Source organism: Xenopus laevis, chromosome 4S (assembly GCF_017654675.1).
Source record: "Xenopus laevis strain J_2021 chromosome 4S, Xenopus_laevis_v10.1, whole genome shotgun sequence".
Classification (NCBI taxonomy): Eukaryota; Metazoa; Chordata; class Amphibia; order Anura; family Pipidae; genus Xenopus; species Xenopus laevis.
The window spans coordinates 54,748,777-54,776,239 of NC_054378.1; the positions used below are offsets into that span (position 1 = coordinate 54,748,777).

General features: G+C 36.9%; 1 protein-coding gene across 1 annotated transcript in view; it reads right to left on the reverse strand.

Moving 5' to 3' along the window:
* Positions 1-578: 578 nt before the first annotated feature.
* Positions 579-27,463, reverse strand: part of shcbp1.S (SHC SH2-domain binding protein 1 S homeolog) — a 35,767-nt gene continuing 8,882 nt past the window's right edge. Inside the window, 12 exon segments of the mRNA NM_001092212.1 lie at positions 579-1,231; positions 1,845-1,983; positions 2,091-2,177; positions 2,469-2,587; positions 7,581-7,712; positions 8,312-8,432; positions 10,309-10,486; positions 10,571-10,810; positions 15,417-15,509; positions 17,469-17,677; positions 19,692-19,807; positions 24,325-24,495. Coding sequence (NP_001085681.1) covers positions 840-1,231; positions 1,845-1,983; positions 2,091-2,177; positions 2,469-2,587; positions 7,581-7,712; positions 8,312-8,432; positions 10,309-10,486; positions 10,571-10,810; positions 15,417-15,509; positions 17,469-17,677; positions 19,692-19,807; positions 24,325-24,495 — 1,997 coding nt within the window. The 3' untranslated portion in view covers positions 579-839.

Genomic DNA, 27,463 nt, shown 5'->3' on the forward strand with positions numbered 1-27,463 from the left:
GAACACACATTTCTCATAAGCAAGGGATTTTAATGTGTAAATGTTAAATTACAATATAAAGTTTCATTAAACATTTGTGTCCAATAAAAAAAGTGTAAAATGCTTTTGAAAAATTATTTTCAAGTGCCAGTTTCAACAAGCTCACCTTGTAGGGATGTACAAAGCAGATATGCAAAATGCACATGCTATGGAAAACATGAGAGCATAAAACTTAAGGGCCACATGGGACTGTTTCAGAGCTACATTTTTGTAATACTTAAAAAAGTAAAGAGTTTCTGAAACAGCCCTCTGTGGCATTAATCTTAAGGTGTAGCACTTAAACAGCAATATTTTCTTAGACAGTGTTTTTACAATAGGTTTTAATTTTAGTTTAAAAAGATTGTATGACAATAAAAGTTTACCCAATCACCCATAACCAGCAATAAATTGATATGCCTGTTCAGTAGCTTCTGCATAGTCTTCCAAACCTCTGAAAAGGGCAGAATTAAATACTGATAATTAAAATAGGTCAAAATCAAGGTGTAAAGGACATAGTCATATTAAAAGCAAGTGTCTATTCTATTAAATGAAGATACAGGTTTGGCTGGAAGTGTAATCCCTTTATTGTGTATCGTTTGTGAAAAGTTGACAGTAATGAAGTTGAATACACAACCTCTCAAATTTACAAATGACTTACACAAGAGGAAACCCTGGAACACTGTTCTTTATGTACATGTGCAATTTATGGCATTAAAGTGAATTAAGACAACAGCTTGTGACATACAGCCAAGTAAAGAAAATGGATACAGAGGTCACAGTTCTTCAAGAAAGCATTAGGAATGCAGAATCAAAGTGCAAAGTCAGAAGAGGAATGTTCCAAAGGTTCCTTTTCCGTTTCTCTTAAACTGGTTCCCAACTATGGAAACAAATATCTCTTGGGATGTTAGCTTATCATCTGCTGTTACAATTCCCAATGTGCTCAGCCTCTTCTTGTGTAGTTTGGTTTTTCTTCTTGTGTTAGCAACCAGTTCAGTAGCAATGACCTGATTCCCTTCAGCCTCTTCACAGTCAATTGCATATTCACATTCAACCTCTTCTTTAGCAATGGCCAGATTACCTTGATCTTTTTCTAAATTATTAGTGTGCTCGACTGCTTTGTCTTCTACACCCATAGCTTTATTTAGGTTAGGTTGCAATATATTAGAACTAGTTTGTTCCTCTATCATTTTATCATCATCATCAAGATGTCCACCTGTACAAAAAAAAAAAACGAAAAAATAGGGAAATGAAACTGCTCTAAGCATGTCAATATTTGTTATGTCAGTATTTGTCTACATGTTCCAGACTCAAAAGCAATTGATTGTTACAAGTAGGGATGCACCGAATCCAGGATTGGGCCAGGATTTGGCCTTTTTTGCAGGATTTGGCCAAATCCTTGTGCCTAGCCAAACCTTAATTTGCATATGCAAATTAGGGGCAGGGAGGGAACTCACGGGACTTTTCGTCACAAAACTAGGAAGTAAAAGAATGTTTTCCACCTTTTCCTTTCCTGGGTCTAATTTGCATACGCAAATATTAGTATTTGGTTAGGTATTCGGCAGAATCTTTCACGAAGGATTCCTAAATAGTGGATTCGGTACATTCCTAGTTACAAACAAAAATTTTAGGCTGAAGCACTACCAACATGAGTCAGTCAGGCGAAATGTCTAAATGTCAAAACAGCATGCTTGAGGTAGGTTGACCACTGCAAGACCCATTTCTTTGGACAAACATTAATAACCCCAAAGCAATACTGTACGGACTAATGACAAAGCTGATAAAAGTCGTATTGATCTGTAAATTATCTTTTAAGTGGATCTAGTTACCTTCAAGTTCCTCATTATGAGAGTTCTTCTCTATGTCTAGAGATGGTTTAACCAAGACAACTGCATAGCCTTCGTTATTATGTATGACATTATTCTCCATGGTTATTTTAGGGATCTCGCAAACGACATCAATAAAGTCCTACAAGCAAAAAATAAATAAACAAACATTTATTGTTGTGCTGCAAAGAGTCTCTTGTCAGTCTCGCATAAAAGATGTAACTCCCCTCTATGGTTAAAAACCTTTACCTTAATAAGGATGCCATCCCTGCAGTGGTGTATGCCATTTCCAATTAAGGTGCACTTACTTCCAGGGTATATTTCCATTCCAGCACCCTGCATTATAAAAAAAAAAAGTAAAGTAGGTAAGATAATTCATCCCTCTTATTTAATTTACCGTCAGCCTTCTTTCTAGTCATGTGTGTATTTGGGTATATTAGAAAAGGCTGGGAGCTTTGCTATCACATAAAACAGTTTATCCAGATACAGAAAAGCCTAAGAGTAAGTAGTAGAATGAACCAAACATGTAGACAACATTCTGTTAATACTGCTTCACAATATAATAAAACAGGATCAAACATGAGTGAATGTAAATAATCATCATGAATGTAAATGAATGGTTAATACCTTCGCTCCATATAAATCACTATACTTCATCAATAACTCTGCAGACTTCTTGACAGTGACTCCAGTAGTTTCACACTGCAACACACAGTTGTCTAGCTCTGTCTTCCCACTATGGATAGCTTTGAAGATAAAGGTTAACACACGAGAAGTTAAAAAATGTAAATAAAAAAAATTTGCTTTACAGCCTTGTCATTTGAGCTTGCTTGTAAAAAAATAAATAAATAAAAAAAGCTTTAGGTGTACATGTGTGAATGATACAACTCCAAAATTAACTTGTTCATTGACACGGCCACTAGCAAGAAATTGTTATGGTCACAGTTTCATTGCTCTCTTTTGAGGTTCACTGGATGCAGAGCATGACATCATGGCTCGCACATCTTGCTTCATAGCCTAATCAGAGGCTTGACTGGATAGTCCAATGATCATGTGCAGTAGCTCTTGCACCTAATCATTGTTTTCGGTCTTAAATTCACTGTGAGAATTTGGTGTGGCAGGTCAGTAACACTTTACACAAGAGATTGATGTTGAGAGAACAATTATTTCATACAATACACATCTTAAAGGGGTGGTTCACCTTTAAGGTAACTTTTAGTATGTTATAGAATGGCAAATTCTAAACAACTTTTCAATTGGTCTTCAATTTTTTTATAGCTTTATAGCTATTTGCCTTTTTCTTCTGACTCTTTACAGCTTTTAAAAGGGAGTAGCTGACCGCTTCTAAAAAACAAATGCCCTGTAACGCTACAAATGTATAGTTATTGCTACTTTTTATTCTTCATCAATCTATTCAAGCTTCTCCTATTCATATTACAGTCTATTATTCACATCAGTGCATGGTTTCTAGGGTAATTTGGTCCCTAGCTACCAGAATGCTTAAAATGAAAATTGATGAGCTGCGGAATAAAAACTAAACTCAAAAACCTTAAATAATAAAAAAAGAAAACCAATTACAAATTGTCTCAGAATATCACTCTCTACATCAGGGGTCCCCAACCTTTTTTCCCCCCGTGTTGGGGAGCAACACAAACATGAAACAAGTTCCTCGGCTGCCAAATAAGAGCTGTGTGGATTAGCAGACTATGTTTGGCAATACATCTGGTTTGTGTGCAACCAAAACTTGCCTCCAAGCCAGGAATAAGCACCTGATTTGAGGCCACTGGGAGCAACATCCAAGAGGTTGTGGAGCAGCATTTTGCTCACAAGCTACTGGATGGGGATCACTGCGCTACATCATACAAAGAGTTCTCAAAGGTGTACAACTTGTTTAATAGCATCACTGTCTACTCTATATTTGTATAGTCCTTATTCTAGATGTAGATTGGGGATCAGGGGAAACAACCTAATAAACTGAACAGGCAAAAAGTATTTTTCAACACAATCCCGAATATGTGTACTATGTGTATATATGTACATGTTGTGACTATTCTCAGTCTGATTGCAAAATACCACAACAAATGACCCTTAAGGACCATCTTGTGTGCCTACTTTAAAATGAACAGATTTGGAATTTACTGAACTTCCCAAAGCATTCAAACATTGGTGGCAGAAACCATAAATCCAATTAGGAATAAAAGTTTGTGTAAATAACATAGCAATACAGTGAAAAATAATGTAAGGCCAACAGTGACATTGAGAAGGGATACTACAAGCCTGCATCCCCTGGGGACATGTGACCCTTCAAGAAGATAAACAGCTACTTGAAACGGATGATCTTTGCCAGCTGAAAGACGTCTTTGCTTGTTTCTGTGAAGGAAGCAGCAATGTCTTATTCTAAAACAGAACACTCCTTTCCCCTACAGAAGAGTACCAAAAATATAATCAGGACAGGATTGGGGGGTCATCGGTCTCTAAGGCAGCGAATTTCACAGACACTGGATGACATAATAGACTTGCATATATGGTAAATGTCACAGCATGGGAGTGAACAATTGGCCAAAGACTGAAAGAAAACTTGCAATCAGGGAGCAAAAGCAACAGAAGGAATGATCCTTCCAGCCATGATCAAAGCACATGGACAGTCTCCAACTTTTGGAAATCTGTTATTCTTTTTGGGGCTTTTGGATGCCTTTAGATCAGATTGCTTTTTGTATTCTTCTCTGTTTTCAGTGGTCCTTAAATGCATTTGTGGTGGTGACCTAATGGTCAAATACATTTTCTTCATGCATGCTATAAACAAAAGAAATTATGATTTTGAACTCTGGTTTAGCATACTGTATGTAACCCTGTAGATCAGGGGTGTCCAGACTTTTTGCAACGAGGGCCAGATTTGGTGAGGTTAAAATGTGTGGGGGCCGTCATTCAGCCCAATATCCTTTGAACCATCAATTAACTAATTTAAACAAGGAATCACGTAGCCGTAGCAGTAATATATGGGCACATTAGTGAAATGATCTGCCACTTGGTCTATACTGCTACCTGTGTGCTGAAGGTGTTAGCAATAGACACATACTGACATGTAGTGATGCACTGCTCTCGCATACTTCTTTAGTTTACTGTACTGGCACGTCAGTACTTTTATTGCACCTTCAGCCCTAAAGTAGTATGTGAGAGTGGCACATCACTACGTGCCAGTTCGTGTCTATGGCTAACACCTTCAGCACACAGGTAGCAGTATAGACCAAGTGGTAGATCATTAATATGGGCAAATATTACTGCTACGCGATTCCTGCTTGCACTTTTCTGGCGGGCCGCATTATTATTAATTTCATGATGGAGGCTGAGGGCCGATGTGAATGGAAAACGGGCCGTATTTGACCCCCGGGCCTGATTTTGGACATGCCTGCTGTAGATTAATAGATTTTAAATGTTGCTGTCTAACTATATCAAAGTCAGGTGTGTTGACTGTATTGTTAAGGAAGTTTCATTTCATTTTTGCTCTGTTACATTCCATTTTGCAAGTGTGTAAATTCTGCTAACTATACAATTCTTGTAATGTACAGAAATTTATATAGTAAAGAAAGCCATTACATTAAATGCATATGGCCTTGCAAAACACATTTTAAGTGCATTTCTTTTTAAAGGAACTGATTATGCCCTTTTTAAAAGTGCACTGGAAAATGAAATTCAATGTACAAAAAATGCTTTCATCAATTTAATGGAGAGAAAAGAATTGTCAAACACAGACGTCCTCTGATGAACTGCAGAACAACCCAAGTGTTGTATACATTATTCCAGAAGCAGTGAAATCTGCCCTAGGGACTGGCTGGTTAGAAAAAAAAAAACTCCTACTGTCAGTTTTTTCCTTTGAAGTTGTTCTATGGTAATTTTCTATGCCCTCGGTAGTTAATGAAAAAAAAAAAAAAAAATGTACTAAAACGTTTTTAATTTTTCTAACCTGGATTAACAAAAACCAACAAGAGGTTAAGATATCTCAAAACATATTAAACAATATATGTAGTTATTGTTATAATATTCATTTATACCCCAGCCTGCATGAAGCTTTTATACTCAAGCTGTTCACAGCTTCTGCTAATAAGGGACTTGTTCAACCAGGGAGCAGTGGTAATGGAGAAAAACATTTAAGAACAGGACTTTGCACTCTGGATCTAAAACAGATATTAGATTGAAAACAAACAATATTTTTATTCTCAGAACAGTGTAACAAATGTAAAAATGACCACTGCAGACACTTTTAGTCTGGAATGTTTCATATATGTATTGGACCTTCTATGCAGAATGCTTTGGACCTACGGTTTTCCGGATAAGTGGTCTATCTGTAATTTGGACCTCCATATCTTAATCTTAAAAATCATTTAAACATTAATTAAACCCAATAAGGTTGTTTTGTATCAATTAGGATTAATTATATCTTAGTTGAGATCAAGTACAAGATACAGTCTTACTACAGGGAAAAAAGACTTGAAAAAAAATTAGAATTATTTGATTAAAATAGAGTCTTTGGAAGATGGCCTTCCCGTAATTCTTTATGGATAATAGGTTTCTGGATATAGTATTAAATACCTGTACTACATTTTTTATATCTCACTGTATGCAGTTCATGCACATAAATATCATACTTGTTGGCCACAATGTATTAGTCCTACCAACTGCACTAAAGTAGGTTCCTTGGAGAGAGATATATAGATATATAGATATATAGATATATATCACAGTAGTAGAAAGGAAACGTGAGACGCAGGTGATGATATGAGCAAATTTTATTACTATAAAAAAAAATATGAGAGTAGTAATGTACCTCATTAACTGACCAAGGTCCTATTAGCTATGTGAATCTTCTGGTATATACAAGGTATTAATGAATGTTTCTTTTAATAAATATAGTTTAACAATTTGATTTGTCTACTGTTGTTTTATCAATTTGCTAAATTGTATGAAATTGCTAAAAAATATTTATTAAAGATACATTAGTTTAATTTAGCAAGGTTTGCTGAGAGCCAGATTCACTTCACTATCTATCTATCTATCTATCTATCTCTCTCAGGACTTAGGAAAAGTTAAGAATTTTTTTTATTCACATAGGAGACTGACGTTTCGACCTCTTCAGAGGCCTTTTTCAAAGAAAAAGAGAAAGGCCTCTGAAGAGGTTGAAACGTCAGTCTCCTATGTGAATAAAAAAAATCTTAACTTTTCCTAAGTCCTGAGAGTGCGGACCTTATTTGTACAATATTGCATCTTATTTTGCACACTGCACCCAGGCAACTGTGAACCTTGTGTCGTGAGTGCCGACTCCTCCATTGATATAGATAGATATATATATATATATATATATATATATATATATATATATATATATATATATATATATATATATATATATATATATATATATATATATATATATATATATATATATATATATATATATATATATATATATATATATATATATATATATATATATATATATATATATATATATATATATATATCTATCTATCTATATCGATCTATATCTCAATAGCACTGATTTACCATAAGCTTAATGAGGAACTATCATCTAACAAGCTTCATCTTTTCATCCTATGGAAATACACTAATATTTTCTGTAAAAAGAGTCGTTCTTCAGCATCTCTCCTGTCAGCATTCTGCAATAGAACTCATATTACATTTTTTTTTTATTTAACTCAAAATGTTATCAAAAGTTGTACTCACTTATAATCCCTTCCACTGCCTCATGCTGTACAAACTTCACATTGGAGATTTTAATATGGGCCCCACTGCAGGCCACAAAAGTATCCCCTTTGCCCATTTTTTCTATTACAACATCATCAGGGAGGCCATATCCTGTGGATGAAGAAGAATATTGAAGACATCTGCACCACCTTTTTCTGACTTTCAGCAGCTAAAGCATTTGATCTGTTATTGCCACAGTAAAGTGTAGACCGACCTTTTTAACATGACAACATTTTTTTTAATTCTAAGCAACTTTCCAATATACATTAAAGCCAATGAAAATGTTAATTTGTAAATGTAAATACAATTGTAGTAATTGTTTATCCATTTCTATTATCTGCACTCAATCCTGGCTCTGCAACTTGAAACAATATCAATTTTACTCCAAGTCTGTTCTGCTAATTTGTTTTTTGGAGTCAAAACCATCACACCGTAGAATAGAACAACCAGATATGCATATTGGAAAGTTGCTTAGAATAAAACTTCACAAAACACAGCTTTGGTAGCCACTACCTTTCAAAAGATGGTTGGTAATAAATAAACCACTGAAAGAAGCTCATAGCTGTACTTTGTAGAAATGTGAAACGTTGGTATATATAGATATAGAGTTATACAATAACCTATAAATGCAATTTTTAAGTCCTAAAATAAAGTTAAATAATTATGTGGCACATTTTTAAGGTAATGTGATTAGACTCCATTTGCATTACCTTCTATCTCTATTGAGTCCATAATGTTGATCAGGCCATATACAGCATAAAGACCAGGGCAAATTATGACAAGATCTCCCTCATAGCATGCGTTCACTGCCTCCAGAGGATCTCTGTGGAACTGAGGTGGGAGAAAAATCAGTTTTGTTTAAAAAATAAATAAATAAATTAAAAAAAAAAGCTGTATCTAGATTTTAAATAAAAAAAGGTATGCACTTAAACTTGACAACTGCCAAGTATTCAATTGGAAGGACTGCTTTATACGAGTTAATAAAAGGCCAGTATGCAAATTTTTTTATTTGCTTTATTGCTCTTAGTACTAGGTCTTACCTACAGGAGGCAAGCATTATCTAGATATATGACTTCTACATTGACATTCATTTGAATTGGTATAAATATTTTTTTTTTTTTTAAGTTGCCTAAACAAAGACCCAGCCAGGTTATTTTGAAGGGATGCACCAAATCAAGCATAGAGACAAAATCACAGAACTTATTGCAGGGTTTATTTGCAGCCAAATTCTTAAGGTGTTTATTGGTTCAGCTAAACACATAAATCTCACGTAACTTTAAAGCTGTACAATGTACATTGCTTTGCCCTCAATTAGCGCTATACAAATAAAAATATACAAACACAGATCTAGACAATAGAATGCAACAATTTTGTATTCACAGATAATACGATTTTGTAAATGTATTTAATGCCTATATTTATAAATTAGGCCTTTGGCTCAGGTCAGCAACTGGCTAAAACTTTTCTGGAGAATTCAGTATTTGGTAAAAGCCAGCAACTATGGGCCTCTTTTGATCAGTGGAGGCTTAGATAATAGTTATTCCTAACCTGTAAATATCTGTTATCTAAGGCTGCTCAAAAGTACTTCTGGTATAGATACAAATATTCTTAAATATAAAGGATAAGCAAAAAAAAAAAAAAAACAAGACCATTCTTTAAATCAGAGGGTTGATTCTCAGGCTGCATATAATTATAGGGACAGAATAAGTCAATTTGCTGGTCTATGCTCTTTTCTGCTTCTGCCTGGGTGCAAGAAATATCTTGATTTACCCCAGAAGTGACTTATTTTTAGTGGAATCAGGATTAAAGAAAAATATTAAAATACTTGTAAATATTTTTCCTTCTAATAACTTGACAAAACTATTAATTTATCTTCCCCACAAATGGGACTCGACAATGGAATGTTCCATTTAAAGAAGCCTGGCAAAAAATGAAAAAACATTTTATTCCCTGAGGCAAGATCAGATAATTCTTATTCATCATACACAAGGCAGTGATTTCTAGAAGTCATATGCTGTGAAGGCAAACAGCAGAGGTAGAAAGAGAACATCGTGTGCAGGTATAAATTAGTATAGCACATGCTTAGAGATTTTGTGAAACTGAAAATCATATTGCAGAAAAATTTCAGGTAGAGAAAACCCATGTCATAGGAAAAGTCTGTGTAAATCACATAGCTAAACTAGACCACCCTTAATTATGAATCCGGTTTATTGTTTTTAATCAAGTCAAAGAGTAAATACAGACCTTTGCTAAAGTACATAAAATATGTTCACAAGCTGTACTGTTTAAATTGTATTTTTGGATCACCTTTAAAATTTGAGCAAAAACAATGTTACAAAGTGTAAAGATGAATTCTTTTGGATTCTTATTCAAAATTCATAAGGCCTGCATACAATATAAAGCAAATGTGTAATTTGTTTCACCTTGTTTGTTAAACTGTAAGGTGCCAGTTATAAATTGTAAAGTGCTGAGTAAATAAATGATAAATAAAACCAGGTCGTATGGATGTTTTTCATAAAACTACTCTGTATGAATCTAGTAAATGAAATTACTTATCAAGTCACTATACAAGTCAGTATATGGTCAAATGCCACCTGAAGCTACAAACTGCAAATAGTGCAGTTCTTATTAAAATTCAAGAGAAAATCTAGGACACATAAGAGAAAAAATAAATATGTTTTAGCTTGTGCTAAATAGCTGTATTAACCTGGATTTCCAAATCTTTGTTACCAGACTCTGGCTGAAGTCTTTCTCTTGTCAGACACTGCAGTGTGAGGATGGACATACTTGTGGATACAACATGAATCACCTTCCCACCATTGGGTCTGGGCCCTTTGGCTTGCACATTGTGGCATCCAGAATTTCTCTGATAACAAAATAGATACCTGCAAGAAAAAAAGTTCAAATGACTGCACAAAAGAGATGTATAAAATATAAAACATTCAAAATAGTGCAGTAAACAATAAAACCTCAGCAGTGGATTTTCAATTAATTTTAGCTTCCTTTTCAGATTCTCCATTTCATTATCCATCTTCATACCCTCAACCATGGACACATTGTCAAGTTCAGATTCTGAATCAGAGTCTTTATTGGATAAATTATTTCGGAGGTTGGTGAATTGCATATAAACTTCTTCACACTGCAACAGAAGGCTACTGTACTCAGCCACAAGTCCGGATGGGATACGGTCTTCAAGGATGTCATAATGCCTACAAAATAAAAAATACACACAAGCATAAGCAGTCTTTTTTTTTTTTAATTGCTTCTGAAAAACAAAACGGCTAGCAAAAATCCTGAAAAGAATTTTATCAAGATAATGCTTTGGTTTTAAAGTTAAATAACTTATATCACCCTAATCAGATGCAAGTTTGTTGACCAAAAAAACTGCAGATTTAATGCCATGTAATGCAATTGAATTTATTGCTCTTTAATTTATTGAAGATGTGCAATTGTTCCTATTATATAGTGTGACATGATGATTGACTCAAGTGAGTTTTTGAAATCACGTTTGAAAACTACCAGTAGCCTTTATACATTCTTTAAAAGAAAAAAAACATAATAATTTACAGAAAAGCAAATTGAAATAACGCAGTGTAAAGCCAGATAAAAGTTACAATTTATCAAGAGGAGGAATTCAGCCGTGCAACTTTCCTTTATTATATTCATCTCCCCTGCTCACAGTCTACCCTCCAATAACACAGAATAGTACACAAAAGGCTCTTGCTGTAATTTATCATGCCAGCCTCCACCTCCTATCATCTTAAGAAGGTTGGAGATGTGTTTGTCTCACAAATACTGTGACAAGAAAAGTTATCTTTGATACAAGAGTCCTCCTTCCTTCTGCTTTGCCATCTGTTGGATTGCGCACACATCTTTTTGACAAATGCCTTTTGTCATTTGCAGATTTAGGTTTTTCCAGCCTAGTGTAATTTCCGATGGGTGTTGAAAACACTGAATGGACTAAAGCTGTCAAAGCAGGTTTCACTGTCGAGAAGCAAAACTACTTAAACGTTAAAAGAGAACAGCAGACATGCTGCCTCCATAAATAATAGAATTAAAGGAGTCAAAATATATACACCTAGGAACATGGTAGCAAATCACGTTTATTGACTTTGTTAAGGGAAAGTTTAAGCAATAGTATTCTCAAACTCGTAACATATTTAGAATAAGTTTAGAAGCCGCTACCACTAGAGGTACCTCTACTAGAGGTATTAAAGGTATTTTACACTATTTGATGCTATATGTCCTGCAGCAATCGAGCATCTGAAGCTAGCCATAGATATGGGAAAAAAATCCATGTTTTGGTCAAGAAATAAGAAAAACCATAGATTTTTTCATGTTTAAAATAATAGGCAAAGAGTATGTTATGCACAAGCCTTATTCACTGAACAAGGGATATATTGCCCCTTTAAATGGCACCATCATTGTTTTGGTTTTCCTCTTTAATACTTAACATGTACTGTATAACTGGACACAGTGCGCAGATATGGGAACTTTACACCACATTTTGTACAACGTGCCCAGGTTTGCAAAGCATTTATTTTTTCTCAGTTAAGTAACAACCACTTAAAGGAGAACTAAACCCCCCCTCTGTGATAAGACCCCACTGGTCCCCCTCCCTGCTAAGTGTTACCCCAGAATTGTGTCCACTGTAGTATTACTGACCACAAATGCAGAGTGAGAGCAGCGGAGCTCACGGGCACCATCTTCGGTAATCCTTGTAGAGTGAGTGGCGTATCAGCACATGCACAGTTGGAGCAGTTTTCCGGTTCGGTATAACTGCGCCAGAAGTCATGGAAATTCCTGAAGCGCCAGAAGAAGACCCAAAGATTACCGAATCGCCGGAAGGTGGCGAGTGTGAGCTCCGCTACGCTCACTCTGCATTTGCATCAGTAATACTACAGGGGACACAATTCTGGGGTAACACTTAGCAGGGGGAGGCAGGGAGGGGGCCAGTGGGGACTTATCACAGTGTGGGTTGAATTTTCCTTTAAAGGGAATGTTAACCCAAAACTTCTCGGCTAAAAAAAGAAAACAACTTTGCTATAGACAAAATTTTCATATGGTTTCCAAGTTCATTGTGCATGTAAACTATTGAAAGCAGGGTTTGTCTGTCCCTTTCTATTCTCTATCCTGATGGCTCAGAATGTGGAAACAATGTAAAGGTGGCCATACAATATATTGAGATCCTTTCGTTTGGTGAGTGGTCTTTCTCCACCCCCCCCCCCACGATATGTCCTTCAAAGGCGGGCGATATTGGGCTAATCCGATCATTTGGACCTAGGGCCAAACAATTGAATCACAATGACAGAAATACTGGCCGATTGGACGAGGACAGAATCAACTAGCCGATGCAGTCCTCCATGGGGCAGGGAAATCAAACTTGCCCCATCGAGATCTGGACAATTTTTGGCCAGTTATCCGTCAGGGAGGCCCATTAGAGGGCCCCATATATGGGCAGATAAGCTGCAGAAGTCTAAAGGAACCAAATTGGCCTCTTAAATCTGCCCATGTATGGCCACCTTAGAGGAGAATTCAACCCATTTGCAATTGAAAGCAGCATTGGCCTAACTCTTTCTTGTTAATTTTTAAACAATGTTGCAAAAGTCTGAGTTCCCCAGCAAAGACATGTCTGTTAAATAGGGATGTAGCGAACTGTTCTGCGGCGAACTTGTTCGCGCGAACTTCGACTGTTCGCGTCCGCCGAATGTTCGCGAACGTCGCGCGACGTTCGCCAATTGGTGTTCACGTTCGATTCGAAGTAAAATTTCGTTCGACCATTCGATCGCTAAAATCGAACGATTTCCATTCGTTCGAACGATTATAAGCATTCGATTGAATGAAATCATTCGATCGAATAGCTTCGATCTTTCGATTCGAACGAAAATCCTTCGATCGAACGAATAAAATCCTTCGATCGAACGATTTTATCGAGCGTTCGAAGTTCGCGAACCGTTCGCTTTTTTTGCCGGTGTTCGCGAACGGCGTTCGCGAACACATTGGCGGCGGTTCGCTACATCCCTACTGTTAAATAGCTGACTTGTCTTAAAGGAGAATGTAACTCATTTGTAAAAAACCGAGTACCCCCTACCCCAGGTAGTAATTCTGCTCTGAGCCCTCTGTCAAAAGAAACACCACATTTTTTTCCTTCTATTGTGTGCACATGGACTTCTGTATCAGACTTCCTGTTTTCAGCATAAACCTCCAGGGCAGGGCTTGTCAGTTTGCTCCTCTCTCCCTCCCTCCTCCCCTTTCTGCTGTAATCTGAGCCCAGAGCTATGACTGAGCACGGAAACTCAGGCAGGAAGTGAAGTCACACCAAGGGAATATGGCACCTGCTATCCTAAACAAACAGAGAGAGTGTCTAGAGCCATTTACTCAGGTATGGTAAAGCATTCCGCAGAATAACTAGTGTTCTAGCTTGCGCTATTGTGGCTAATCTATTAACAATAAACTGCTTCGGTACCTTTCCTTCTCCTTTAAGAGCTTGTTAGGGTACATTAGAGACAATTTGTAGGGAGAAAATAGAATACTCTTTTGTTAGAAGTCATACTGCAGAGTACTAGAATCCACTTAAAAAGGATGGGCCAAGTCCACTATTCTAAACAGAACTGCAACTAAAAAGGTAACAGCACAAGGGGCAGTGTAATCAGGCTAAAAAGTCCTTTAAAAAGTCCATATCTCTCTCGATCCATCTATCTATCCATCTATCTATCCATCTATCTATCCATCTATCTATCCATCTATCCATCCATCCATCCATCCATCCATCTATCCATCCATCTATCCATCCATCTATCCATCCATCTATCCATCCATCTATCTATCTATCCATCTATCTATCCATCTATCTATCTAGGTCACCACTTCCCATAGTGGCATGCCCTGTTTAAAGCACACAACATCAAAGGGCAGAGTTTCAATACTCATTCCCTCATATTTTTCACCAGGGCACATTTTGGGAAAATAAAATAGTGCATCAAATCTGGAAAAACAATCCCATGTGGTTATAATGGATATCACATGTTTTTGCACTTGTTTGTAAATGGTGCACCATCTCATCATTAATGCAAAACTGCAAATATAGTGTAATGTCAGGTGCTCCCATTCAATTTAATCAGCAGTTATTTAATATGATAATATAAAAAATAAAATCAAATTTTATTATACACACACTCTTATCTTAAGATAGATACATCCAGAATTAGATATAGTTATTTTGTGTGTTCGAGCTTGAAATGTGCAGAAGCATATATACAGTTAATTTATATTTTTAGTAAAACTATTTTGTGCAGTCTAACAATATTTCTGTTGATATGCAGTGCCACCCAGTGGCTAAAGATCAATATACGATTGCCATATTTTTACTCACAAGGAATGAAAAATCCTGGCCTTGAAAATATTAAAAGGTGAAAGGGTCTTCCTCTACAGAGGGTCCCATTAATATGGTAACTTTATATCCTAAACTTTAGTAAGGACAAAATGTGCACAATTTGTAATATATGCTGCCATTGTTAAAAGTAAAGAGCAATTGAATGGATATTAAAATAGGGCTAGTTTCAGCAGTCTACAGCTCGGTATATATCATTCAAAAGCGCCATTATGCAGCTCTATAGGTTTATACCTGAAGGAAAATATAAATGTACACAGATATGTGTAGCACTTTGTAGCAGTAGACATTAGTGCATTGCTTATTCTGGCACTCTGAAAGAACACACCTGAGCCATAGGTCTTAACCAGGAATAAACCCAATGAGCATTTTGCTCGTATCCGTTTTATTTTGAAGCCGTCCATGATGCAACAAAAAAGACTTACAGGCGTAAACGAGGCTCCACGCATCTCACAAAGTAATCAAAATAATCTTCCTCTTCCTCATCCCAGGGCCGCCAGATCTGCTGGTAGAAAAATCTGCACAAAAAATTTCAAATGCTATCAGACATACTAAGAGAGGCTAGCACAACATTCTCTACAACAAACCAAAGTCTGCACAAACTCCATTGGCTTTTTATTGCAGTGTATGAATGGCTAAAACATATCCAACACACAGAAGCTTTTTCAGCCAATGTTATGACTTCAGTCCTTTACAATTATAATTGGCTTAGTTAATATCATTAATAGGTACTAGGGCATAAATGTTAAAGGGGACCCGTCACCCAAAAAAAACATTCCAAATCCTATTATCAGATTAGTCAAGCAAAATGAACTTTAATTACACTATATAAATTATTTGGATCTTGTTTCTTTCAGTCTGGGGTAAATACATAATTATAGCAAGCAGGAAGCAGCCATTTTGTGGCCAGTTTTATTAAGGCAAGTCTTGCATCAAATCAGAATCTTGTTTGTGCACCAGAATGGGGGACCTGATATCCATTTCCTTGCCCTGGCTACACAATTAAACGGTAAAGAGAACTGGGGAATGTGTGGAGAGCAGTGACATCTAGGAAGTGCTGAATGGAAAGTGAAAGTAATTGTCTGCCCCGCATCTATGCCACTGGCATAGAGGAGGGGCAGACAATATTTGATTGACAGCTGAGATTTTTAAGTGAGCTTACAACAGCTATGAATGCTGTAATAAAAAATAGGAATTGGATTTCATGTTTAATATGAAAAGGACTTTTGTTATACAGATTTGTGTGTCTGGGTGACAGGTCCACTTTAAGGAAAAAAATCCCTATGTGCCTCCCCCAAATCCAGGCAGTGCTGTATTCATGGATTAAGAAATCCCTACTAGTCCACTTCCTACCCACTGAATTATCTGTTGGTGCAGGGAAGCCAGCAGCACTCCGCATACTATGCAACTATATACTAAAATTTAACTTAAAGAGATAATGACACCAGAAATTTAACTATTTTTTACATCTATCACAATATTGCCTTTGAAAGCAAAGGTAACTTAATATACTTTCATATTTAAAAAAGTCGTTTTTAGCATCAGTATCACTTTAAATGTGACCCTCCCCTTTAAAAAAAAAAAGTCCATGCATTTGAACATGGAGTATGAGCAATACATATTTAGCTCAGTTAATATTACTGGAAGTTTGTTTGGAGATACTATTCCTGCAAATAAACCTTTACTGCACTTTGTCTACCTGGTGGCCCATCTTCAGTCTGCCTACCTCTATAATGACTGTTTAATAAAAAGTATAGAGGACAAGTATGGGAACATTATCCTTAGGTTACTGTGGTGCATCATCAGGATTGCTTTGCTAACATTAATGTTAAAGGGGAACTAAGGCGAAAATAAAAATTTAATATAAGCTTCCTTATAATGAAGTAATAAACTTTCGCAATACAATCAATTAAAAATACTGCATTGTTTCTGAAATAATCAAGTTTATGTTCACTATCCCCTTCATTCTCTCTTCATGCAGCAGTTGGGTGTCAGATATTCATGGACAGTTAAATCCAATATATCTTCTAGGGGGGATCCTTTCCTAGTAGATGAATTAAGAGTTCAGACATTAACGGATTCCAGTACAAACAAAATAACTGCCTTTTGCACAAATTCTGCATTCCCAACTCCTGACTGAAGACAGAATGAGAAACAGATGCCGAGAGAGGAATAGTGAAGATAAACTTGATTATTTCAGAAACTGCACAGAATTTTTAATTGATTGTATTGAGAAAGTTTCTTATTTCAAGATGCTGAAGCTAATTTTATATCTTCGCGATAGTTCCCCTTTAATATGACGTGCAAAATAATGCTTAATGTAGTTAAAAGGAAACATTATAAAATTAAGCTAATTGAATTCACAAAGCAGTTGTTGGCTCTCACACACATATTGCACCACACCCTCAACATGTTCAACATATTTTAGGGCAAATACAGAGTAGAGTTAATTAAGTGGACATTTCTAAGCGACTCACCTGAGATGCTCAATAGCGAGTGCAGTCTGGTTATATAACCCAGACTCATCAAAAACAACACGGATTTCCTGCAAAGGTACCCTCTGATCCTTCACATCTAGCAGGTCTTTGATACTTTCAAGAGCAATGCTACTGACATGAGACTCACACAGGAAAGGCTCAGACAGCCGCACTATGGCATTAAGGCTGGAGAATTCTACATCGGTTACCTGTGATTGTTTAAATATCAAGACACTTTATAAAAAAAAAAAAAAAACTTTATGCAGATATACATTGTATATGAAAATCACATTTTACATTTCCATTTCCTTTCAAATGAAAATACGTTTGTATAATGATAGCATTCTTAGACATTTTAGACGTTATTAGATAAAGAAAAATACAATGAAAGCAGTTTGCTGGGTAGGGGTTAAATTGCATGACATTATGGAAGTGGCAGAACTTTCAGTGTTTAAAAGATTTTTTAAAAAGTTGATAAAAAAAACCCCACTTAAAGGAGAAGGAAAGGTTAAAACTAAGTAAGCCTTATCAGAAAGGTCCATCTAAATATACCAGTAAACCCCCAAAGTTATGTTGCTCTGAGTCCCCTGTCAAAAGAAACACTGCATTTCTTTCCTTCTATTGTGTACTCATGGGCTTCTGTATCAGACTTCCTGCCTTCAGCTTAAACCTCATTGCCCTGGGCAAGAGCATGCTCAGTTTGCTCCTCTCCCCCCACCCCCTCCCTTCTCTACTGTAATCTGAGCCCAGAGCAGGGAGAGACTCAGGCAGGAAGTGATGTCACACCACATTAATACTGCTGCTCCTATTCTAAACAAACAGAGTTTCTAGAGCTTTTTACTCAGGTATGGTAAAACATTCTACAGATTAAATATAGCATTCTAGCTTGCACTATTGTGGCTAATCTATTGGCAATAAAATGCCTCCGTAGCTTTCCTTCTCCTTTAATTCAAATTGCTGCCTATGGCAACCAATGAGTAACCTGGCTTTCGTATAAATTGTCACCTCGTATAAGTTGTCACTGGGCCGTATTATAAGCACTGTCCTCATGCCTGTTTATTTAGGTAATAAGTAGACAAGTGATGCAAATATATCAGATTATGGGTAGGACTACATGGACGTTTTCGGTGCGATCCGACGCGCTGCAACAAAACGCTGACCTCAAATCGAATGCGATGGAAATAAGGTAAGTAATGGAAATGGCGGATGAAGTCACAGCATTGATCTGACATGACATGACTGTCGGATGCAGACGCAGTGTGCAGCATCTGCATCCGACAGTGGTGTCGTGTCAGATCAACGCTGCGACACCATCCGACAATGCATTAATTTACCTTATTTCCATCGCATGCTATTTGACGCTGACGCTTTTGGCAGAACGTTGGATAGCGCCAAAAACTACCATGTAGTCCTACCCTAAGAGTATCCCATGTAATGAATTTGCATCACTTGTCTCTGTATTTTGGAAGAGAATGTCTCAGACTTTGTGTTTACAAACTGCTGGTTTACTTCGTGGATCGAAGAGTGTAATGTGAGGATTTGTTATGGTTGCCAGTACATTCAGTTTTTAAAATTTATTTACAGCACTTCAAAATTAGTGTTATCAGTTCACCACATTATATATTGCCACTACAAGGAATCAATCAGACACTGCGCAGTCCTCCTTAAATCACCTTCCACCTAGCTCTCCAAGCCTAGGGGTATTGCAGTCTGTTCAGCACATGATTAAGGGGTTCTGCTGACAAAGGTTTACAACAATCTCACTTGCCCTAATCCTGTCACTATGGTCCTGTACTGATAGAGTGTCCATCAGGGCAATATCCTTATATGAAGCCAATCTGATCATCTAGATGCCCTATTCCTAACTTTCACCCGCTAAGCAAAGAGCTCCACAAAATCTGCCCATATGCCAGCTGGCCAAGCTACTCCTAAGGTATTTTTCTTCAGGCCCTTGGGTTCACAATACTTCCCCAGTCACATCAGCCAATGAGGTATTTGGTTTCTTCTTCCTTACTTTAATACCTTCAGGGCAGCCCATTCCTTCTCACTAACCTTGTGGGTCCTCCTACTGCTAGCACATTGCTTGCTATGGGGATTTCTTGGCCTTCAGTTTCTATAGACTGTTAAATCACCTTTTGGACTTATAAGTCATGTGATTCCTACAGTGGTATTTGTCATATTACATGTTACCACAGTAACCTTGTAACAGTGTATAAAATGTACCTCTACAAGAACATCAAAGACATCAGTGTGCCAAATTGCATTCCAGCCAGATGGTTTGAGGGCCTTTTCCAAGTACTCCGCTATGAATTCTTTCACCTCAGAGGGTTTACAGTCACCTTGCAGAAAATAAGACAGTATCGAAGGAGTTGTTTAAAGAGCATGTCAAAATTAAAATGTATTTATCATATTCTGAATTTGCATTTTTACAAGATCAGACTAGTTAGTCTAATTTTACCACTTATACTGCAGCTTCTGTTGAGAACGTAATGTGTGTATGCCTGCTGGGCACAGCACAGTAATAATCTGCATAGTTTGGAAACCAGATGTCATTGTGTTTCTGTCTCATTATATCCATTTACAGTTTACACCACAGAAACCATGAACTGGGCTGAATGTTTCAAATCACAATAAATACTTGACTGTGCCTTAGTCATAATATATTAAAAGAAGAATGATCTAATGAGGTCAGGCCCTAGTGAATGAAAAGCCTGCTTCAGATACTCAACAGAATAAATAATGCTGGGATTGCATGGCCGGGGGGGGGGGGGGGTTACATTTTAAAAATTGCAAGCCATGCAAACAAATGGACAAGGCTTCTTAAAAAATGAAACCCTTTCACACTACATATGAAAGGACAATGGGATTTTTTATGCAAAAATAAAGAGTGTGTACAATTAAATCTACTTAAAGGGGTTGTTCGCCTCATCTTTTAGTATGATGTAGACAATTCTATTCTGGGACAATTTGCAATTGGTTTTCATTTTTTATTATTTGTGGTTTTTAAGTTATTTAACTTTTTATTCAGCAACTCCTGTTTGCAGTTTCTGGAATCTGGTTGCTAGGGTTCAAATTCATACTGGAGTATGAATAGGAGGGGGTCTGAATAGAAAGATAAATAATAAAATGTAGCAAGAAAAAATAAATATGTAGCCTTATGGAGGATCTGTTTTTAAGATGGGGTCGGTGACAATGGGAAAGAGTAAGAAGAAAGAATTGTAAAAATAAAAATAAATTGGAAAGTTGCTTAGCATTGGTCATTCTATAACATACTAAAAGTTAACTAAAAGGTGAACCATCCCTTTAAAAGGTAAAAAAAAAAAAAAATATATTAAAAAGATACATTTGTATGACTTATTGATTATATACTTGCTAGGTTGATTTGACTGCAAAGCTTATCTGAAGCTTGGAATTTTCGGCTAGAGTCCTGCTGTATCGGATGGTGCCCTCATCTTTGCAAGTCAGGTTCAGTGAAAGCTTGCAGTTCTCAGTTAAATAGTCTTATGATTAAACCTCCTTGATATGCAGAGACCAGTAAAATCCCTAATACACATTTGAGCTGTTCAGGACCACAAGCCAGTGCTGATCCTGTACAACAATGGCAGTGAGATTAAGTACAGCCATAGCAGGACTCCAGCAGGGATGTCCGAGCTTCAGAGATACTTGCATTCAAAACCAACTTAGTAACTTAAGGTACAGAAACAAAGGCAAAATATCCTAGTAGCAACACAATGCATTTGTGATCTAAGTGCCACTATGTATAAATTAATCAAATAGCTATTCCAAATAATAACAGTGAGACTGTACAATATCTTAGGATACTTAGCACAGAATCTCCATGGTATTATAGTTGAGGTATCCTTGGTTAAGGATAAAGCTGACTGCATATGGATCAAGAATACTGGTTGTAAAAAAAAAAAAAAAAAAAAAAAAAAATTTTAAAAATCGTGCGAGGCTGGATGCTTGTCTCATAACAGAAAAGTGGCAACATCTGTCCAGAAAACCTTTTAACACAACAGAAGGCAGTAAAGATCAAATAAGTCAATGGAATTTTGACAATCTTTGTCGTGTGCCAAAAGCCACAAACACACACACACACACACACACACTAAAAAAAAAAAAAAAAAACCCCTGTACAAAAATCTGGATAATATATTGAAAAGTAGTATAAAAGGGAACCTATATATTTAGAAGAAACGCACTACATTTGCCCAAGGTATTGCTTTACTTACTCTCAAATTTGCCAAGTACAATATGTCTGATGTGACACTTAAGTAGCCTTAGGCTAAACATGCTGCTTCAAGCGGCTGCTGCTCAAACATTTTGTCTGAAACCACTTTCTACTGTACAGTCTCTCTGTTCTACAGACTTGCAGATGTACTTTTTACTGAACTGAAATACTTTCAGGCATTTACTTTTAAGCATTTGATGTAAATCTATTATCTGAACATCATGTGGACAACAGACACACGTTCTTAGCACTGGGATGTATAATGGATTCCCACTGCAGAAAAGCGCCTTCCCTAACGAGTAACTATGAACAATGTAAGATGATCACTTTGCTTCAAACAAGCTTGTCAAACAAAGAAGTTTGGGAACAAGTGGCTGGAAGGTAAAAAAAAAAAAAAAAAAAAATGCTCAGTGCTTTAGATGTGTCAAAAAAAGCTTGTAAATGTAACAAAAGTTGTTTTATAACTTCACAATGAACATGTATTGAAGATGATCTAAGTGTACAGCATCCCAAGTAAAGCAATACCTGTATTCATAGACATCATTAACACTCAAACAAGTATTTTAATACCCATACTACTACATGAGCACTAAGGGGTTGCACTAGGGCAGGGATCCCCAACCTTTTGAACCTGTGAGCAACATTCAGAAGTAAAAGGAGTTGGAGAGCAACACAAGCATGAAAAATGTTCTTGCATGAAAAATGTTCTTGGGATTCCAAATAAGAGCTGTGATTGGCCATTTGGTAGCCCCTGTTAGGATTGTCAACCTACAGTGAGGCTCTGTTTGACAGTACACCTAGTTTTTAAACAATCAAAACTTGTCTCCAAGCCTGGAATTCAAAAATAAGTTCCTGCTTTAAGGCCACTGGGAGCAACATCCAAGGGGTTAGAGAGCAACATGTTGCTCGTGAGCTACTGGTTGGGGATCACTGCACTAGGGAATAAGTAAATTTCCCCTATGGTGGACTTTTATATTTGGATATACAGTGTTTTTATTTAGAACATTGTTATTTCTTGCCTTTTGTCTGTTTATCTCAGACAATGTGGATGAGATAGATAGCTAGATAGAGCTAGCTAACTAGATAGATATTGTGACATGGTGTTTGGAAAAAGCATTGAAAGGAGTGCATTTAAACTGCATTATATGTGTGGAAAGGGAATACTCAGCTCAAGTAGGGTTAACATTCCTTCTCAGCAATGTAATTATAATATTTCCTTATACCTCCTAGAGTGGAGGGAAGTGTGGTTCTGCTGGGAGAGACAGTGCCTGGGATAAGGTGTCTTGCTGCCAGCAAGAGTGTGGCAGAGGCTAGTGCTCCTGAGTCCCAGGAGGGGAAGCCAGCAGGGCTGAGTGAGAAGCCCAAAGGCTCTGAAGTTCCAGAGGTTGAGAGTTTCCCTTGATGGTGAGCGACCAGAGGGGAGACAATCCTGAAGGTTTTTTTTTTTTTTTTTGGAAGTTGTTGAACTATACCCTGCATGTTCTACATTGAAGTAGTTGAACTGTACCCTGAACACTTTTCTGTTGCCTTCTTTTGGTTGGGAATGCCCAGTGCTTAATAAACCTGTGTTTTGTCCGAAGCCTTGGTGTCCCTGTCTCTAAGCTCCAAATATTACGCTACCTGCCTACCAAACGCTCAAAGTACATGTGCAGGCCAGTGGCATGTCACAATTGATGTAGAGGTAGAGTTAGAGGGGCACTCACTTGTTTTCCAATCTCCTTTATTCCGGGTGCACGTCCCACAGTGTCCCTCCACACTGGAACCACTAGTCACACAGCAAAAGGGCAGCACTCCGTGTTTGAGTAAAATTGCCTTTATTTCCACAAGCAGGGCAACATATGCAGCAACGTTTCGAGCCTAGCACGGCTCTTTGTCAAGCTAACCTAGCTTGACAAAGAGCCGTGCTAGGCTCGAAACGTTGCTGCATATGTTGCCCTGCTTGTGGAAATAAAGGCAATTTTACTCAAACACGGAGTGCTGCCCTTTTGCTGTGTGACTAATGTCACAATTGATGCTTGGATGCGGGCAGAGCTTTAAAGAGACATACGCCTTTTTAAAAGCCTAGTAAACATTACCCTTAAGAGATGGTACTAATATGGCAGCTGGTGCTACTAATCCCTGTGGTTCAGCAGGAGGCTGTGAGGGCCATGCAAAACAGCATGGAGACGGGTGGAGGCAATTCCACAGAGAATGGGAGAGAGTCTGCACAGAGAGTATGGTAAAGATGCCAGAAGTGAGAGAGACTTAATAGATGGCAAAGGAGACCGATGGGCATAATATATATCAAGGTTGATAAGGTCCCAAAAGGGAACGAAATGTTGGATGCAGCATGTAGTGAAATAAAAGTTAGACACATTGAATCACAAAACTGGAAGTGCTAGTTCTTCTATGCATTATATGAATACACATTAACTGTGCACCCAGAAAGAGGAAAGGTCAGAGTGTGGACGCTTTTGCCATTATAAATAATTAATTTTTCATAATGTAATTATTCAGTAGTACAACTGCCAGCTGCACCCACTTAGCTAAAAGCAGGGGGATAACCATGGAGACAAACTAAAAAAAAAAAAAAAAAAAACAGGCACTCAACATTAAAACTCAAACTGAATATGATAAGGTCCTTACCAAGCATATAGTCTTTGTAAGTCTCAAATCTTTCATAGAAAAGGAGGTTGTTGGTTTGGAATAGGTCTGGAAATAGCATGTTTCCTGCAGGAACCGTACGACTTGTGACTTTCCCCAGCCTTTTATAGCTGCCATAATCACTGGCGCTGTCATCCTCCTCCTGGAACAAGACTAAGGGAGAGGAAAAAAAAAAAAAAAAGCCTTTTACAAAATAAAATAACTTCATCCACTCTGTGGTCAGTTCGAAGTTAATTAGCGATGCAGCTTATGGTTACATCAATATTATAACTTCACTAATTGCCTATTATTCAAACTCATTCTACAGAAGTTCAAAGATCTTCACTTACGGATTTCAAAAAAGACCTCTGTATGGCAAATGCCATAATGGCTAGGTAGTGTTATTTAAGGTCTATAAATGTAGTCATTAGATTAGCTGAAAGGAACAGTAACACCAAAAAATTAAAGTGTTTTTAAAGTAATGAAAATGTCATACACTGATACCCTGCACTGGTAAAACTGCCATCTGCTGTGTAACATGAGCCTTTTCTCCTTTGAATAGCTGTCCCCATTGCTACACAGCAGCTTATTTATATAAATAGTAATGTTCCTGAAGCAAAGAACAGTTTTACAAGTGCTGGGCAACACTGCATTATATATGTATTTCTTTAAAACACAATTTTTTTCATGTTTCTGTTCCATTAAATTTCAACTATGATTTGAATATTAATAAAAGTGTAAATTTTTTTAAGCTAAATGAGCCATAGTCTAAGAGAATTAACAAAATTGCAGTGGCTCATTTTTCAGTTTCTGTTTCCCAGGAAACATTGAATGGGGAATCTCAAAATGATGTGGGACGCATGTGACAACACACGTGACCCCCTTTCTCTTACTTTGCACCCACAAATTGTTGTCTGCATTAGGAGTTCATATATTGTTTTGTTATCCAGCAGTTGTCAGGTTATTTGGGGAGTTTATTACAGTTTAGGATAGAAAAAAAGGTTTTTTTCACCCAGTTTTAAAAGATTATCACTTTTTAACAAGTAACAGGAGGTGAAACTGAATATTACAGAGATGCAACTCATCAAGCAAGGACTGAAAAAAACATGCCGGGCATAAAAACAATATTCTGGAAAGATGAGGTTGTAAAGATTTGATTTAGGGTTAAAATACCAACTTTGGTTTCTGGGTAAAATAATGATTCTCCCATACTTTAGAGAGACATTTTTGGAAATTGGCAGAACCAGGAAGTTGTTTAAATAAGAACTACACCCTAAAGATGAATATGGCTTAAAATGCCATATTTTATATACTGAACTTATTGCACCAGCCTAAAGTTTCAGCTTCTCAATAGCAGCAATGATCCAGGACTTCAAACTTGTCACAGGGGGTCACCATCTTGGAAAGTGTCTGTGACACTCACATGCTCATTGGTCTCTGAACAGCTGTTGAGAAGCTAAACTTAGGGGTCATAGCAAATTAATAAGCAGAAAATTAGATTGGCCTTTAATATTAGCTGATGCTACAAGGCTGATTATTAAATTCTGATGTTAGTTGTACTGGTTTCTATGCTGCCATGTAGTAATTATCTGTACTAATTACTAATCTGCTTTATATTATGACATTTATATTCTGTGTACTGTATATTGTGAGTGGATCCCTAAGCTCAGTAAGTGACAGCAGCAGAGTATGTGCAATGAATCAGCAGAAAAGAAGATGGGGAGCTACTGGAGCATCTTTGGAGGCACATATCTTGCCTGCTAAAGGGCTGTGGTAGCCTTGGGCTGGTACAGAAGCCCCGAATAAAATGTACAACATTTCTAGCTCCTTCTTTAGTTCTCCTTTAAATATCAGCAGGAAACAATAAAGTGAGGGAGGTTTCATTTGGATCTTCGTGTAAGAAATAAAAACTGTTGATATTGAAAAAGACAGACAATATGTTTGCAGGTATAAATTTCTCCACTCAAAATGTTAGTGTGCATCTTACAGCCCAAAAATACAGCAAGCCTTATATTGTTAGTTATCTGAAGCAATAAAGCAAGACTGACCTTCCCTCTGCACATAACAAAAGTAACAATATTTCCATTAGGTTTATTACTTGACCTTCAGGTCCTCATTTCCAGGAAAGCCTCTATACAGCTTCATGGCACAATATAATAAATTCCGTAAAAACACCAAAATTAAAAGGTAATCCCACAGTGTTTCACTGTAAATATATCAACCCACGTTTTATTACTAGTATGCTCCTTAAAAGTCAAGATTTTTTTTTTTTTTTTTTTTTAAAGTATGCATTTTACCCTATACTGATCAATATCACGATACTGGTATTAGCCAAACTATTTACAGGGATTAGGTTTGTATACATCTGAACATTTTTATATTGGGTCAAGCTGCACTATTGTTTGTATTTATTAGCTTTGATAGGTTTTATTGGTTTTAAAGCTTCTATTTATATACTCTTGGGTAAAGGATTTTTGTACAGACAAGTAATGAACAAGGCAATCATAAAATAAAAATAAGAGAACTGTCCTTGAGTAAAATTCATTCTGTTTATACTTGAAGGGCAAACCTTAGTACTCAACAGTGGATTCCATGCAGTTTAAATTCAACTATAGCTCTTTATCTACAAAATTAACTTACAGTATTGGTTATATCAAAGCAGACCATCTTTGTACAAGTAGTGTGCCCATAAGTCAACAAAGCAGCAGTAATTTATAAAGTGCATAAAAAGTGTATAAACTGTGTTTTTTGCATGAATCCAACCTGTCCTATACTTTTTTGAATTGCAGCCGATCTCTGTGCTCTAAAATTGTGCTTGGAGACCGATTTGTGCCCCATTAATAGAGTACTGCCCTTAAAAAGACAGGGCTGTTGAATTTTGCTCCCTTTGGCCTCAAAGTAGGTGCTTATTTTTGAATTCATGGCTTGAAGGTTAGTTTTGGTTGCATAAAAACCAGGTGTCCTATCAAACAGAGCACACGGGCAGATTCGGGGAGATTTAGTCACCTGTCGACTAATCGCCTCTTCTGTGGGGCAACAATCTCCCCGAACTGCCTTCCCCCTGCCTACCTATAATGACAAAACGCCAGCATCAATGCACTCACGGTGCTTCGATTTCCGAAGTCGCCTGAAGTTTCTTTGT